Source organism: Manis javanica, chromosome 4, assembly GCF_040802235.1.
Source record: "Manis javanica isolate MJ-LG chromosome 4, MJ_LKY, whole genome shotgun sequence".
Lineage (NCBI taxonomy): Eukaryota > Metazoa > Chordata > Mammalia > Pholidota > Manidae > Manis > Manis javanica.
The window spans coordinates 20,519,208-20,536,550 of NC_133159.1; the positions used below are offsets into that span (position 1 = coordinate 20,519,208).

General features: G+C 56.4%; 1 protein-coding gene across 12 annotated transcripts in view; it reads right to left on the reverse strand.

Moving 5' to 3' along the window:
* Positions 1–957: 957 nt before the first annotated feature.
* Positions 958–17,343, reverse strand: part of AHDC1 (AT-hook DNA binding motif containing 1) — a 65,103-nt gene continuing 48,717 nt past the window's right edge. For 11 of the 12 annotated variants that reach the window (XM_037017838.2, XM_037017836.2, XM_073233466.1 and 8 more), the window contains 2 exons: positions 12,272–17,173; positions 958–2,521 (listed from right to left, as the gene is read on the reverse strand). In XM_037017838.2, coding sequence (XP_036873733.1) covers positions 12,315–17,099 — 4,785 coding nt within the window. In that variant the 5' untranslated portion in view covers positions 17,100–17,173 and the 3' untranslated portion in view covers positions 958–2,521; positions 12,272–12,314. Of the gene's footprint in view, positions 2,522–12,271; positions 17,177–17,343 lie in introns of all 12 variants that reach the window. The other variant, XM_037017837.2, reaches the window with a different exon arrangement.

Sequence of the window (17,343 nt, forward strand, 5' to 3'; positions counted from 1 at the left end):
GGGCACACAATCCTTCAGTGCCCTTTCTCTCCATGGCATGTAGAGCCCTGACTCCTACCACTGAAGGCCCCCCACCAGTGCTCCCTTGTCTCACTGAAACCTCCTCTGGGCCTCTGGCCCCCAGCCCTCATTTCCCTTCCTTACCGACACCTCCAGCCTACCCCACCCGGACAGCCTCTCCATGTCTCTTCTGCTTCCTCAGCAGCTGCTGAACATTCTCATTTTTTTCCTGTAGGCAATTCATGGGTCCTCCCCCACTGGTTCCTTCCTTGCCACCCACCCCTTCCAACCAGCCTCCACCCTGCCCCGGAGTGACCCTGACAAAGCCCTCTCCCCTCCCCAAACACACATAGTGTCTGCCTCCAGACAGACCTAGCGTGACTTTCCCTGGGCCACCCTCTCTCCCATCTCCAGGGCTTTGCACGTGCTGTTTCCTCCTCCTGGAACAAAGCCCGCTCCCCTTCCCTGCCCCTCGCAGGGTCTTACTGCTCCCTGCCCCTGCTTGCAGCACCACATTGGACAGTAGCTTGAGGGCAGTCTTCATGCCTTTGCCTGCACCGTGCAGGAGCATAAGCAGCGTCTGCATCTGAGCCTTGAGGATGCACAGGAGGGACTTGGTGGGTGGGTAAGCCTTCACATCCAGCACAGAGGCTACAGTTTTTGGGGACTGTTACCTGCCCCTGTCTGAATCCTCTGGCCTCCTCTTTCAGACAGGGGTACCCAGAAGGTGGGCGTCTGTCTCCCCCTCAGACTTCCAAGGCCTGGACCTTGCTGGTTGGCTCAGGGAGGGCAGGCTGTTTTGAGCCTTCCCTTGGGGTCTCCCTGAGCTTCAGGGGGTAGAGACACAGGGAAGCCACATTCCTAAGAACTTGAACATAAAATAGGCCTATGGGAAAAGCTGCTTGCTAAAGACCAGGCAGCCCAAAGTGGGCATTATTTGGTCAAGGGCAGCTAAGAACTCCCCAAGGTCAGGGAGTGGGGAACAGCTCAGCCCTTCCAGGCCCACCAACAATAGGCACAGGATTAGGAATTTTATTTTTCCAAAGTCTACACAGGCTGGAAGGAAACAGCTCCAGCATCTGGGGTTCAAGGTAGAAAGAAAGGGGAAGACAGAAATACTGGGATTACTGGCCTAGCCCAAACCTGGAGTTTGCATAGGTAGAAGGTGTGTTGGGGCAAAACGGGGTCCTGGAGACAAAGGAGACCCAGGCCCTGGGGTGAACGACACACACAAGGGTGTCGGGGGGGTACTGCAGTCCTCATGGGCAGTGGGGTGTCTCACAAGGGTCCTTGGGCTTAGGATGGAATGAGTGTCTCAAAGATAGGTGTCCCTGAACTAGAGCAGAACTGTTTCCCAAGGGCTGGGTGACAAAGGACAAATGAAGGGGCTAGAGTCAGAGACCTGGGACTAGGATTGAATGAGGGGGTTTAAGAGCAGGGGAGATGCAGTTCATAATGGGGGTTCCTCAGGGAGAGGAAACCTGGGGCCGAGGAGAATAGGGCTCTGAGAGGCAGGCATCCCTGGGATTTGGGATACAACAAAGGGTCTCCAAATCAGTGGAGGCCCAGGACTTAGGGCAAAATGAAGATCTGAGAGGCCAAAATCCCTCCTGGGACAGAATGCATGGCCAGGGCCTGCAGATATAGGGGGAGGACTGGGAACCTAGAAGGAAGGGAGCCTCAGGGCCTGGAGTGCAACTGGGGGCCCAGATGCAAAGGTGCCTCAGATCTCAGGCAGAAGGGAGACCTTGTGGTGAGGGAACACATGTAGGTATTTCAGCTCCTCTGGGGAACCAGTGGCTGGTGACAAAATACAGCCATGCCCTTTCCCTTCCATCCACCCTCATTCACAAGACACGAGGTTTTTTGTTTTTGTTTTTGTTTTTTTTTTTTGCTTTTTTTCATTTCTTTTTAATACAAACTTGGATCTTTGGGTGTGTCCTGCCAACAGAAACAACAGCAACAACAGAAGAGAAAACCCAAAAAAGTGAAAAATAAGAAAAAAAAAAAGCTCCCCAAGAGGTTCTTCTCCCTCCCCCCAACCATGCGAATTTTGCACACCACGGACCACAGCAGGTTTACAGAATGCAATATACAATCCACGATTTATAATAAAACAGTATATACAATAAATAGGATATTGTTCATTTTTGTCAAACGACCTGTAGATAAATTTCTCAGTGCATACTTGCTGGGGCTCTGGACACCTTGGGGCCCCGCTCGCAACCTCTTGCACACTCTCTCTCTCTCTCTCTCTCTCTCTCTCTTTTTTTTGTCTTTTTCTAAAACTGTGTTTTGTTTTTAAGTTTTGTACATTTTTAAAAAGTATTTACAATTGCTGGTTTTGTGCAGAAAGGGCTCACCTTCGGCTTCTGCATGGAGGAGATGGGTAGGGAGGGGCTGGGGGAGATGGGGCTGCAGGGGGGCACAGATGGGGTGGGGTGGGAGACAGAGGGGCAGACGTTTCTGCCAGAGGACGATGTGGACGCTGGGAGGGGTCTTGGCGTTGGTTTTCCGAAAGCTGCAAAGAAACACAAGAGAAGAGGCCGAGGTCAGAGGCAGGTATGGACGCTGAGCTGAGGACCAGGGAGGCTAAGAGTGGGACCCCACCCAGTTCCAGGAGCACTGCTCCTTCTTTTGGAAAACTCCAAACAGCCCCGCATAAGACTGGACTGCTTCTGGCCTTCTCTGAGCTCAGTGTCCCCATCTGTAAAGTAAGTGTGTGTCCAAGGCCCACACCGCTGAGAGGTACAGGGTGCTCTGGGTGACGAGCTCGGGTTACCGGCAGTGCACTTTGTTAAGAACCTGAGCGTTTGAGTCAGATACAGCTGAGTTCAAATGGTAACACCAATTTAATAGCACTATGACCTTGGGCAAGTTGGTGAATCTCAGTGAGCCTCAGTTTACTAAACTGTAAAAAAGGGGAAAGCAGAACTAGTCCATGGGTTTGTGGGGAGGACTCAGTGGTTTAAGGCAGATTAAGCCTAGTACACATATGCATAATAAATGATACTAATTACTAGTCATTATTTTCCTGGGGCCTAGGTCAGCTACAGGCCCCAGCCTTGGTTTCTCAAGTAACAATGAGTTTAGGAATTCCTCTAACCTGGGCTGTTCTGAGGAATGACATAATGGGGAAGACAGGGCCTCAGACCAACACAGGTATGAATGACTGCTTTAATTTCTTCTAAATCCCACCTTCTCCTGAGTCCCCACCAATGTTATTCTGTTCCCTGGAAAGGTGAGATGATAAGGAAGTCTGTCTGAACAAAGGAATAAAGAAACTGCCTAACACAATACCATCTGTGTTTGGCTGCACCGCCGTCTTCCTGAAGCTCAGAAACTCCCAAGTTCCCATTGCCTACAATCCCCAGACACTGGAGGGTGGAAGCACTCCCTTTCCCCAGAAGACCCTACTTTTGTTTGCAGGGTCCTGGAGACCTGACTTCCCTATCCAGACCCCAGGCTTTGCTGTGGGGTTGCAGGGTGGAAAGGCACCCAGAGGAACAGGGATGGGCTTGGTTATCCTCAAGACCTGCAGTCATTGGCTTCGCCCTCTGGAGTCCCAGCCTTCTCTCAGAGCCCTGAAATGCAAGTCTCCCACATGTAGCAAGTGGCCAGCCCCCCAGAATTAAGGGGCAGGGAAGGGGTGCTAAAATAGCCTTCTAAGACTCCTCAGCAAGCTAGCCCACCCTCCCCCATCCCTATAGGAACCAGGCAGCCACAGAAAGCCTTTCCTCTCTTGTCCTCTTTCTTGGCTTCCCTTCTCAGGTCCACATTGAAATTCTGCTCAGCCTCGGCTGCTGTCTGCTGGGCAGTGAGCCCCAGGGAAGACTTTTGTCCTGAGGCTGGACTTGCCAGGACTCCCCCAGGTGTCAGGGGAACAAGGTGGGCTTCCTGGAGGCAGGGACAGCATCCCATTCTGATGTCAGCCCAGGTGGCAAGCAGAGACAGGGGCAGGAGTAGGGGAGAGAAGCTGCATCTTTGTTAAGCTGGTGGGTCTCCAGTCAGTGAGGGGAGGATGGAATATTAGCTGTAGGGGTAAGAGGTGTGCCTGTTAGGGTGACAGCTGTAGTACAACCAGGGTGACTGGTAGAAAAGTTGCTTCCAGGGCAGGGGGTGCTGTTGGGCTAGATGTCAGTTAGGGTGATAAAGAGGAACAGCTGTAGAGAGAAACAGGGTACCCACTGGGGGCAGGACTATTCTATCTGGGGGACAGGTTCCACTGGAGGACTGCGGGTATCTGTCCGCACGACAGCTTGATTGCAGTTGATGAACAGCTGCCAGGCTAAGGAACCTCTGTTGGGGTGACAGGTACAGTACAGTGGGGTGACAAGTGATGGAGAGACTTAGGATCGGCTGTTCTAAACCACTTATCAAGTGGATTATACTGAACCCCAGCCTCCCCTGCCCCCACTAAGGGCCCCAGGGCAGGCTGGGAGCCTCTGCACAAATCCCTGTCACCCCCACCCCCTCCAGCCCTTAGCCACTGCCAGTGACCCTCTCCAAGCCAGGTCTCCATGGTGATCTCAGCCCGGCAGGCAGCTCCTGCCAGAACCATTCCCGTGGTGCTGCGGCTGGGCAGCAGGGAGGCTTTCTCACCCTCTGCTAAGCCATGGCTGTCTCACCTTCCTCCTCCCACTGCCCTCCCCAGCTTTCAAGACTTGGCCAGAGTCTGGGGGATGGTGGGGGATGGTGAGACAATCAAAACCAGAGGTTCCTGCGAAGGGGAGAAGGGAGAATGCTGCAGCAGTGTAGAACCCTGACCTCACTAGGTCCAACTCTCCACAAAACAGAGCCAATGCTGACGTGCCAGGCAGCCCAGTGCTGGGCCCTGGAGACAATGCAGAGAACAAGAGAGATTTGGTTCCTGCCCTTGAGGGGCTCAGAGAGCAGAGAGGGAGGCAAAGCAGACCCCAAACCAGGCAATCACAATGCAGGGAAAGGGGGGCTGTGCAGAGCGGGCACATGACCCAGCCTTGCAGGAGGGACTGGGCTCTTCATCTCATGGCTGAGCATGGCACCCAGCACATGCTGTGGTCAAGAATGTACGCTGACTGAATGACAGAGCGACTACCGGTCTAAGTCCAATCAGTGTGTCAAGGTCCAGCTCAGGTCTTGCACACCTCTGGGATGCCTCTTTAGACCACCCCGTTTCCATAGCTACTGGTGTACTTGTCATGCTCTTCCACTTCCACACTCCTCCAGGGCAGAGACCTGTGTGTGGTACTTCTGTATCCCCAATGCCAGCATGCGCCTGGTGCCACAGGGCACCGGTCATTGTTCCTGAGACTTAACCTTTAAGCACCTCCATAATGAACTGCAGAGCCATATTCCAGAGTCCTTGTGCCCCAGTGGTCTCTGCCTGTCAGCGGGGGCTGGCACTGGGGGCACTGAGGGAGAGCGGTGCAGGGATTCAAGTGCTGTGGATCACATAAAAACCAGGCTATCCAGAGAGAGCTGCTCTCCCCCAATAAGCAGCACACACACATGCATTCAAAGGACCAGCAGACGTGTGTGTATTCACATCCAAAACCGCCAGGCCATGAGCTAAGGTCTAACTCCCACCTTCTAGTTTCTACCCTCCAGAAGGGGTCTCAGTGTCCAACGAGGCAGCGGAGCAGAAGGCAAAGGAAGTGTGTGAGAATTTGAGACTGATTTGCTGTGTGACCTAGTGCAAGTCCTTTCCCTTTCTGAGCTCCAGTTTCTATGTAAACTAAGGGGGTTGAATAGGTAAGGAAAAGTTCTTTGGGCTCCAAAGACAAGGGCTCAGAGGCAAACCATGGCTGCCCAAAGGCTGACCCACCCCTCTGACATTTTCAGGCAAAGTCAGGCCCATGAGGCCCTCAAATGTAGAGGATGGATACTGCTTCCCTGAGGCTCAGACCACGCCTGATGGAGATGCCCTGAGGTAGGGTGGACCAACGTGGAGTTCATTGAAGGATGCAGCTTCCATCTGGGGACAGACAGCCTGTGCAGTGTGGGGATGTGTGTGTGTGGCTTTTCTCACTCCAGAGTTTTTCAAAATCTGTGCCCACCAGTGACAAGAGGCACTTCTTAAACTAGCTCTGCCGGCCATTCCTTCCTCAGGATCTTCCCCCTCCTCCCCTACAGCTAGACATAGAGGGGGATGCTAGTGGGACCAAAGCAGGTTCACACCCATGATTGCCCACCAGTCTTGTGACCTTGTGCGTATCTCCCATGTCTAGAACCTCACACTCCTTACCTGTCCTGGGAGAGGGCCATGCACCCACCCCCAACACCCACACACTCTCTACCCTCCTGACGGGAGATGCCGCATGAGGATAGGCATTACAGATAGGTGTGAGCTGGGCACGCCACTCAGGTAGAGCAAAGGGCAACAATGGTGGAACTGGGTGATCCCCTAGGGCCCATCCCGGCTCTGCCATTTTGGGCTTCCCAGCCTGGGTGGCTGTGTGTCTTTGGGTGAGTCCCTCTCCCTCTGTAGACTGGGAGGGGGTTGTACTAGGAGAATTCCCAAAGCTCAGTTAGCCCTGAGAGTTTGAATTGGTTTATTTATAAACCCCTCCCCTGCCCCATTTTTAGGAGGGTTATCGGAGGACAGTGGGGTTTCATCTCATTTCACACCCACTCCCCAATGCTAAACCTTTCCTCTCTCAATTCTCCCTTGTCTACATGCTCGTCTTCGACTCAAGGAAGAAAAAATATTGACCCCTGAAATGTCCCAGGTATGATGAGACACTGGGGAGGGAGATGGGGACAGGGCAGAAAGATGAGTAACAGGCCTAAAGGAGCTGATGGCATGGGGAGAACATTCCCAGGAAGGGCTGTCATGGATGCATAAAGGGCTGGACTAATTGGGTCTGGGAATGATCCTGGAATGCCTCTTGGAGGAGGCGATGCCTGAGTGAAAGATAGGAACTGACAGGTGGGGGATGGACGGTGGGAAGGAAAGGGCAGCCCAGGCCAGGGACAGCTAGAGCAAAGGCACAGAGCACGCTGGGCTAAGGGCCCTTGGCTCCCTCTCTCCTGACTCCACAGTCTAGGGCTGGAAAGGGAGGGTGTGTGAGAAGGGGGTAGAACTGCGATTGAAGCCTTGAATACTGGGAATGCCAGGCTAGGAAGGTGGGCCTTTATTTTGCAGGCAAGAAAGAAGGGAGTGGATGATGCAATCAAGAGTGTGAAGCAATGGTGTCACTGGAGTCTATGTGTTTTAATCAATTTATCCAGTAAATATTTTGGGGGCTCCAGACACCATGCATCCCAAACTGCTGAAGAACAAGCATTTCTGTGGCCACCAAGAGGGCAATGGACTCAGGGACAGGATAGAGAGGGGGGCAGGTGTTGGGGCAGAGACCTGCCCTGGCAGGGACTGGTTGTACTAACCCAGGTAGCCAAGCTAGGGCCAGTTTCTGAAGTCTTAAACTTGTTCAAGACCCGCTTCTTACCTCCAGGAAGCGTTGCTGCCTGCCCTGCTCATGGTTCAAGAGGGTGGGCCCTGGTATTTATGGAGGGAGTGTCGTCCCTCCTCTGAAGAGTGATGTGCACATGGAGGCTTTTAATGAACACCTGTTTATAGGCCGCAAACTCCACGAAGGCAGGACAGTGCGTGTCTTGTTCAGAGTTACCCTTAGTGCCAGGTGCAATACCTGGCCAGGGGGCTGATGCTTGTGTGTTGAACACAGAAATAACTGACTACCCCCCTGCCCAGGGCATTATGACAGCAAAAGTTATGATGACAAAGATGGCAAATCTGCCAGCTGGAAAAATCTTGAAGTATTACAAAGTCATAAGGAAAAATTTTCAGATTATCTGCACTGAGAGAGAAGATTAGTGTGGATACCTGTGTGGACAGGGTTTCTGGCTGACCCGGGTCATTTAGGAATCTGGGTCCTGTTGCCCATCAGGTTTCAGGTCCCGTGGGGCGGGGCCTGTGACTCACCTTGTCTCTGGACACCCCAGGGAGGAACCAGCCCAGCTGCTAAGGTAAAGCACTCAGTGGGGTTTCAATGGTGGAACTGGGTGATCCCTGAGGGCCCCCCCATCAAAGGCCCCAGACCCACATAAACTCCTCCTGGGTTAGAAGAATGGACAGCAGGTGGAGGAGGGCTGGCTGTGGAGTCCTGGGCAAGAAGGCAAGGGCACACAGACAGGGTCAGAGCCCCCAGAATTCAGTCTCTAAGGAGGCCTTTAGCCACCCGTTTACCAACCACTGATTACATGCTTATTGTGTGCATTGGACTGGGCTCAGCGCCTCATAGGCTACCTCATTTAGTTCTCCTAAGAGATGCAGCAAGGTGATGTGACGCACCAGGTCACACAGCTGGTAAGGGATGGAACTGTCTGCGTCCACAGGCGTGCCCCTAGTCCCCCACCCCGACTCTCCCAGGTCCACAGGGATGTTGGGAGATGGGAGAGGAGGAGCATGAGGACACGTTCACAAAGGGATTGTATTTCCAGGAAATGAGGGCTCCAAACAAGAAGGCTTGGCCTGAAAATGGCCGTGGGAGAGACAAGAGACAGAACCGGAGGGAGGACAGCCTCAGCGAGTGGGAAGAGGAGCCCAGGAGAGGCAGGGCAGGACTGGCTGACCCCTGCCGTGAGGGGCCTGCTGCTCAGAGTCAGAGGCAAGATCAAGTGACCTCTTGAGGTTTCAAGACACGGAGAGACAAAGCCCAGAGCAGCCTGGGCCTGGCCCAGGTCTGGGCATGCCTGCTGACCCTGGCTGGACGGCGGCCTGGGAAACTGCTTCCTGCTCTGGTCAGGCCCCAGCTGGTGTAACCCTGGAGGACCTGTGACATTTCTCTTGACCAGGCCTTGGAGGGAACAGGAAGGAGGGGGGACCTGAGATTCCCGAACACCTTGGGGGGCCCTTCCCACCCTCTACCCCTGTCTCTGCGGTCTGGTAGGGCTGATCTTCAGCCACAAGACCCAATGTGGAGCCAGTCTGTCTGGCTCTGCTTTCCATCTAAGGGACTGAAGAAGAAGACCGCCTGCCCCACACCCCTTTCCCTTTCTGTCCCTCAGCTCAGCTCTCAGACCACTTGGGTCCTACATTCCCCACTCTGGCTCCTCTGAGCTTTCCTCTTTGAATTCACATGGGGATGTGACCTGCCCTTGCCCACAGTTCCTTCTGCCTGGAATGCCCCTCCCCTAGTCTCCAAATCTCACTTATTCTTCAAGGTTGAACTCAATGCAGCTTTTTCCACAGAACCTCAAAATCCATTTAAAATGTCAGACCCAGAAACAGTTGTAGGGAGCACCCAGCCAATCTGTCATTTTGTGGATAGGGAGCCAGTGGCATGGGGTGCAGAGGGAGCAGCATGGCAGAATGCTCAAGCTCTGGGGAGGGCAGTACTGGGTTTGAGTCCTGACTACACCATTTACTAACTGTGGATCTCCTGGGCCAGGTTCATAGCTGCACCTGCTTCCTCAACTCCCTGATTGGGGGTGGGGGCAGGGCACCCCACCTCCCAGGCTGCTGTGAAAGGTCAGTGAGGCAATGTTGCACAAAGGGCCCAGAACAAATATGTGTCCCTTTTCTTACCAAAGGTACAGAGAGATGACTTCTGACCCCAATGCCTACATCCCAGTACATAAGCTTTGTTTCTCCCTGCCTCCAGGCACCTGCCACTTTCCACCAGGTGCTTTCAGGTTTTGTGGACTGTACTTGTTTTAGCTTCCTGGGGCGGATACTGAAGTCCAAGGACAGGGGCCACGTCTGCTTTGTCTCCTCTGGGTCTGGGTCTGGCACTGGGATGGGCACCGAGCAGCTCAAGATGTGAGGCTGAGCTAAACTACTGCTTCACCAGAGTCCAGCATCAGAAGTGCTCACTGCCTGCTGGTGAATGTGCAAGTCTCCCTCCTTCAACAATTGTTCTGGCGGTGGGGGGCATTGCTGCTGAGGACTCTTTGATGGTTCCCCACTTGTCTTGGAATAAAGTTCAAATTCTTTCCAATGCCCTGCCTGCACGACTGGGCCCTCACTCTGTTACTGTCTTCCTGTCAGCTCCTCAAAGCTGAACCCCTCCTGCCTCAGGGGCTTTACCCACTGCTATTCCCTCTGCCCAGAATGCTGTTTTCACTCCCTGTCTAGCCAACATGCCCTCACCCTTCAGGCCTCCACTTCAGGGTCTGGTCAGCCTGACGCAGGCTCTCGTGGTTCCTAGCATTTCCTCTCTTATGGTCCTTCTTCGAGCAATAATTATCAAATGCTTTGTGTCATCCTGCTTATTGTTTCTTTCCCTGTAAACTAGAAGCCCCCTGAGGACCAGGACCTCATTTGTGGTATTCACTGTGGTGTCCCCAATGCCCACTCAGAGAGTGGGTGGACAGATATCTCCAGAACAACTGCATGCATCAGCTTGAGGATAGTGCTGTCAACTCCCAGCTCTGTGTGGGAAGCGGGGCCAGAATGTTGGGCTGGATGGCATCCCAGTTCCTCCTGCATGCAGGCCTCACTGGGTGGCTCCATTATGTATCTCACTGAGCTGTGACCTGCTCAAACGCCCAGCCCCCACACTCATTTATTTCCACCACTGCCACCCCCTCCCAGAACCCAGGAGGAATGGTTTTCGGATTATTTCATATTCTGGATTATCTATGAGACATCTCCCCTCCAGTAAGAAGGATCAAGAGTTTGACATTTTAAACCCTAAGCAGCTTCTCCCTGGCCTGCTTCAGATCTGCAGCCCTGCTGCTTGCAGGGCGCTGCATGGGGAATGGAAGGCCATTTTAATCTTGGCCTGGCTTCATTAGGAGGAAAAATATGCTGCCAAAAAAAAAAGTTTGGTCCATTGTCTATACTATGTAGAGCTGCAAAAGTCTATGAGATTATCAAATTCCTTGAGCAGATGGGGAAACAGAGGCCCAGGGCAGGGACAGGATGGCGGTGGCAAGGGCTTGGTGAAGGGTAGGTAGTAAGTCCACAGCCTGGGGAATGGTCCTTCCTCAGGCTTCCTGTGCTGTCTTTTGCCACCTTCAGGCACTAAGGGACCTGGGATCAGGCAGAGAAGGGTAGTAAGTTTCCACTAACATGACCTCAGGACCCTGAGTTATCCTGGCCTTTAACGGCCTCCCTGGAGCTGGAATGGGGCTTTCCAAGAGCCCTGCTATTCCTTCTTCAGAAAGAGATACTCCCAGGAGGTGCAGTGGCAGCAGAAGGGAGGGGCCGGGGCTCAGACAGGCCCCCAGTCCACTCCATGGCCACCCATCACATCTGAGTCAATTTGTGACAGGTCTGTCGTCCAAAGGTGGATCTAGTGGGTCAGCTGTGGCTGTATTTTTGGAGCAGATCATTCATCCAGAAAAGGATTCCTCTAACCCTGTTCTCCTTTTACCATTTTGGGGGCATTTCCCCTCTTTTATTTCCCTTTTCTTAAACAAAAAGTCTTAAGAATACTAAAACTGTGACTCTAACTAATGAGCACACAGTGCCTGATAAAAAGAGTATCTAAGTATCTAGCAATATTTAACTGATCTCGTGGAAAAAAGCATTTGGCTTCTGGAAAGGAACTGGCTTTTTCTAGGAAGGATACATTCTGGAGACCCACTGGCTGCAGGTGCCCAGGCACTGTGGAAGCCCAGTGTCCCTTCGCCACTTCCGGGATCACTAGCCCACATGCCCCTGACCACTCTGGGACTACCTCAGGTCAAAGATATTGGCAAAGAGCCTCTGGGGTACCGTGGGAGACCAGTAAGGGATACTTCAGGCCATTTTCTAAAGTCCTCGAAGATTGTGTGACCAAGACAGAGGCCACAACCCTCAGCATGGCCCTTGCCACATTGCATCCTGGACTAAATAAAGCTTCCTAGGGAAATGAGGGAGCCTGGCAGGATCAGCACCCTGGATGCGCCCTGGCAGATAATCCAACCTGCTTCTCTTCACTTTTCTCACCCAAGGCAATGTAAATGCACTCCCTTGCAAGGGTTGTTAAGTGTTTCCTGAGACTCAGGTTGGGCCTGAGCCTGAATGAGGGAAAGAAATGCTTGATGAACCAAACCAGATGGCCCCATCCAGTCTATGATCCTCCAACCACCTCAATAACAAGGTCCCCGGAAGGTCCAAGCCCCTGGCCCAACTCCTCACCCAAGCTGCTCCCTGAGACTGTCCCTCAATCCCAATCCCAGACTCCTTCCCAAACCCCAAGTTCCTGTTGTCAGGGCCCCATCTTGTCCATAATCCCTTCCTTCTCATCACCATACCGTTGCCCCTTGCCTAAGCTCTAAGGTCTTTTTATCCCCCCACCCTCCAGGCCTCTGCCCACTGCACCCACATACCCAAACTCACCCAGGAACAAAACCTCGAGGTCCAGTCGGCACTTCAGTTGGCACTACAGGGAGGTGACGGTGAATGTGTCCTCAGGGTGAGGTTCCGCCATGGGTCCCAGGAAGCCACTCTTGGGGCCCCCACCCAGGCCAGGATGCGCCTGCGGCATAAAGCCTGGATACCTGTAGGCAGTATCCTGCAGGGGCAGCAGCGAGTCCCTCGGCACAGGAGACAGGGTCAAGTCACTGAGGAGTGGGCAGCCATAGCCAGCAGCAACTGCAGCAGGGCCACGGGGTGGGCCAGGTGGTCGGGCCATCTCCAGTGGCTCCTTGTCGGCCTTGGGCGTGGCTGGTGGGCTAGCCAGGTGTGGGGCACCGAGGCACGCGGCCTCCGTCCTGCCCAGGAAGTCAGCCAGCAGCCCGGTACCCACCTTGCCTTCATAGGGCGGGCTACGGGCAGCTGAGCCTGGTGGGTACCAATAAGCTGTGCCCTTGCAGCTGGGGGAATCATAGTGGGGCTGGCCCAGGGGCAGGTCCCGGCAGCTTAGGTGGGCCTGGGCTGCAGCCGCATGGCCCAAGCTGGCCCCTTGGAGCCCGTGCTTGAGGGGCTCACAGGCAGCCAGTTTTGTGGGCAGCGGCCGCAGCTCTTCCTTGAAGCCCAGTGTGGGTGAGCAGGTAGGTGAGTATGCCTTCTGCAGGCCAGCATCAAACACCGTGGGTGGGTGGGCCAGTGGTGGGAAATGCTTTCCGTCCAGCTCAGGGGCACCCAGGCTGGGCGAGTCACAGTGGAAGCCTTGGCCAAAGGTGCCGTCAGAGGGAGTGGATGGGTTCATGGAGTAGGGTCCCATGAAGTCACAGGGGTCTCGCTCACCCACGCCAAAGGCCCTTGACTGCGAGGGCAATGGTGACATGCTGCTGTCCCCACTGTAGTAATCCAGGCCGAGGTCTGGGCTGTCCTGGAACAGCGGGTTGACTGGCTGTGGCTTGGGGATGAACTTGGCTTTGGCTGCGGCGCCACCCCGCTCCTTCTTGGCTGAGCAGGCCCCACCGCCCCGTCCACCCCGTGGCTGTCGGGGCCCAGTGCTCCGTTTGGATGGGTAGCCTGAGGCAGTGGCTGAGGCAGATGGTGGGAAGCCCAGATGTGAGGCCTCAAATAAGTCCACCTTCTTCCGCCGTCCACGGCCCGGCTTGGAGCTGCTCTGGAAGAGGACACTCTGGTTCCAGTTGTAGCCGGGGGCAGATGAGGCCTCGTTCCAGTCCATCATCAGTTTCTCCAGGCTGGACAGGCTTGACTGGCCCTCACTGCTTGAGGCTTCGCTGTTGGCACGCCGAAAACCGCCGCCGACTGGCTGACTGAACTGGGTGCTGTCGGAGGACGACTCAGAGAAGGTCTCGGACACGGTGGTCTGCTGCTTCACCTTCTGTGGGGTGTAGTTGGAGATGTCCAGGATCACGTTGGGCTCACTGACGTGGCAGTCGAAACCAGGATTGTAGAGCTGACTGAAGGCCTCTGAGGCCCAGTCCAGGCCTCCATAGCCCTGCCGGAAAGGCCACTGAGAAGCCCCTGCAAACTGCCGACAGTTCTCAGGCGAGGGCTGGAAGGAGGAGGAGGAGGAAGAGGCGGCAGAGGGGGCGGAGGCTGTGGTGCCCTTGGGCACCATGTAGCCACCAGGTGAGACAGTGCTGGCCCGGCTGTCACAGCGCAGGGGTGTGGGGGCTGAACCAGAGAAGGGGCCCCCCTCAGAGCTGTTGAAGAAGGCGGCCTTGCTGGGTGGCAGGCAGGGGCCACCAGTAGGTGGGGGGGCATAGCCGGCACTGTGGGCGCTGCTGGGAGAGGCAGGCAGGCTGCTGCCACTGCCATAGGCAAAGCTGCAGTCCTTGCTGCTGGCACAGTCCTGGCCTGTAAAGGGCTTAGCTGGGGCAAAAACACTTTGTCCAGCCCCATAGCCACTGTACTGGGGTGGGTAGGTGCTAGCGGGAGGGTGGGTGGTAGGTGAGCGGGCCACGGCAGAGGGCGGGGGAGCCAGCTTTGGGAAGGTTTCAGCTGCCCGGCAGTCTGAAGTGGCTGGAGTTATCCCATAGCTCACTGCCCGGCCTGGTGGGAAGGTCTGGCGTGCAGGCAAGACAGTCTGGAAGGAGGGGTCCGCCCCAGCAGCACTGCTGCCCACAGCCACTGGACTGGCCTTGGCACCCCGGCTGGGGAAGGTAGCCAGGCCCCGCTGGGCAGGCAGGGTGCTGGTGGGGGGCCCTGCATAGGTGCCCGATGCCTTCCGGGACTCAGGGCGAGAGGCTGAGAGGGCAAAGTCCAAGAGGTCGGAGGAGTCATCCGAATCGAGCAGTGAGCGAAAATAGCCGGTGAAGAGGTTTTGGCGCTCCTGGCTGAGCTCAGTCTGGCCTGCAGGTGTGCCCGTGCTGTAGTAGCTGCCACGGCCTGAAGCCCCACTCTCTATCCCAGTGGAGGCAAAGGCCTGGGCCTCGGTCCCTTGGAACCCACAGTTTCGGCCAGCTTGCCCACCTGGGTGCCCATGGTGAGGGGCCCAGCCACCACCCTTGTCCCCAGCCCACTCAGCACCTGCCTCCCCAAAGCCAGGGCCACTGGGCACCTGCTCAGGGAACAGAGTCCCATTCTTCCGGGACCGCCTCTTGCGTTTGGGTTTCCCAGTCACAGCATCCACCTCCCCCCGGCCCCGTTTACGTGGGTGCCCCAACTCAGTGAGGCTGGGGCCCCCAACGCCAGCAGCTGCCACTGCCACCACCTTCTTTTTCTTGCCAATGCCCTCAAAGAAGTCACTGAAGGAGCACCGGGCTGCCTTGGCTGCATGGCTCCCACCCCGGCCACCAAAGCCACCAGCTTTGCCCCCACGCCGCCGGAAACCCTGCACGCGGTGCAAGAAGTGAGAGATGCTCTGGGTGTCGGGTGCCTGGTGCACCGACTCGGGCTCACTGGGTGTCCAGCAGCGGGGTGGCGAGCAACGCCCGGCACACTGGCTCTGGCGGTTCAGGAAGGCCAGCCTGGCGAGGACATCCGAGTACTCGGCCTTGCTGTCGTTGGCATCTGCTGCGTAGGATGGCTGGGGGGATGCCAGCTTCTGCTTCCGCCGCCGCCGTTTTTTCACCTCCGGCATGGCCATGGTGGCTGCCGCCACGGTGGCTGCTTCAGCCGTCACCACTGCTGGCTCCTTGGGCTTGCCGGGACCCAGCAGCAGGTTTTTAGGAGGGCGACCACGCTTGCGCTTGAGAATAATGGGCATCTCGCCGGGTGGGAAGACCACCACTACGTTCCGTCCGTTATTCTTCATCTTTAGTAGTGGGGTGGGCTCTGCTGATACGCGGAGGCCTAGCTCCTTGCCTTCCACGCTTAGGCTGCTGCTCAAGGATGACACCTTGTATGTGGTCTTGTTCCGCCGCCCCAGTGATACAGGGATCTTGGCCATCTTCACCACCATGCGTCGCACACCTCGGCACTTGCCTTTGCGAGTAGGACCCACAGGGGTCTGGGAAGATTCTGGCTCCAGCTCTGGAGCTGGGCCTGGAAGGGCAGGAGGTGGTGGAGGCAGTGGTGGTGGGGGCTCGGCCAGGGCGGCCACCAGCCCTGTGGGCATAGGCAGGGGCAGCAGGCGGCCCTCAGGTCCAGCGTCTGCCTTACGCCCTCGTCCGGCTTTTCGCCGGCGACACAGGATCTTTGGCCTATCAGTGCGCCGCAGGGCATACTTGGGGTGACCCTCAGGCCCAGGGGCGCCATGGGGTGAGCATAAGTCCAGGTGCAAGGACTCAGTGAGTGGGCAGGGTCCCAGAGGCTGCTGGGGCTCCAGACGGCGGCTGGGCACGTCAAGCAACTTGGGCAAGGAGTCAAGTGCCTGAGGGTCAAGCAACTGTGACTCCAGGGAGTCAGGCAAGGTATCTAGGGCCTGTAGAGACAGGCTTGGCAACCCCAGAGGGTCAGCAAGAGGTTGCAGGGGTGGCAGCTCCAAAGCTTCCCCAAGTGGCTCTAACACCTGTGGGTCCAGGAAGCGGGGCTGGGGGTCCAGGAGCTGAGGCTCTGGCTCAGGTGATGGTGGCTCAAGGGCCTGGGCCTCCAGCAGTTGGGCCTCAGGGCAAGTAAGGGAGGCCAGCTCACTAAGGATGTCAGCATCAGCGAGTTCTGAGTAATCAGGGCCATCTGCTTCAGGCTCTGGGGGCAGTCCAGTGGCTGCTGCTGTAGCTCCCGGACTACGGCCTTGGCCAGGCTGGGGACTGTCCCTAGGCTCAGGCTCAGGCTCATAGAGGGGGTGGCTGGGCCGCTCAGACTTGGCATGGGGGGTAGCCCGCTCCTCAGGGCTGCGGATGCTGTTGGCCAGGCTGGGTGAGGAGAAGAAGCTGTACTGAAGGTCACCAGGGGGCGGTGCAGGTGGGCGGCTTAGCCGCAGCCCACCGCAGTCTAGGTGCACACCGCTGTGCTGCAGGTCCTGGGAGAGCCGCGTCAGGTCCTTCATGATGTCAATCAGCTGCACCACTGGACGCAGGTTCACCCGCCCGTTGTCCCAGCGGCGTCGGGAGCTGCTGCTGTCTCCCACAGGTGTAGGGCAGCGGGCCTGTGAGACGGGACGGGCTGCCCTTGGGGGCAGTGGGTCGTCCCCCTTGGCAAGGACTGGTGGGCGCCGGGTGCTGGGGTCCCGGCGTGGGGGTGGGCGTGGGTTCTCAGAGAAGGTGTGGGCGAAGACCTTGTCAGGTGGGCTGGCGGGGGGCCGGGTGGGAAGCAAGGGCCGTGGGGTGGGGGGGCCACCGGGGTAGTACTTGGGCTCCCGGAGGTAGTCAGGAGAGCTGCACACGGCACTGGAAGTCACCACCAGGCCCTGGGGCTTCACACGCATCCTGACCTTGTCCTCCGAGGGCCACCGGGCGGGGCCGGGGCTGACATGAGGGTGCGAGAAGCCGGGACCAGGACCTGCTGAGCAGGATAGGCAGGAGGTCCTTCACTGAATACCCCAGTGCTCATCAGTCCCTGCAGCCCTCATCTAAGTGCCCTTCCCAAGCCCAATCCCCAGCCTTTCCCAAACCACCATATGTACCATGAACCTCTCATGGGCCCCAGTTCCACTTAGTGACAGCTCACCC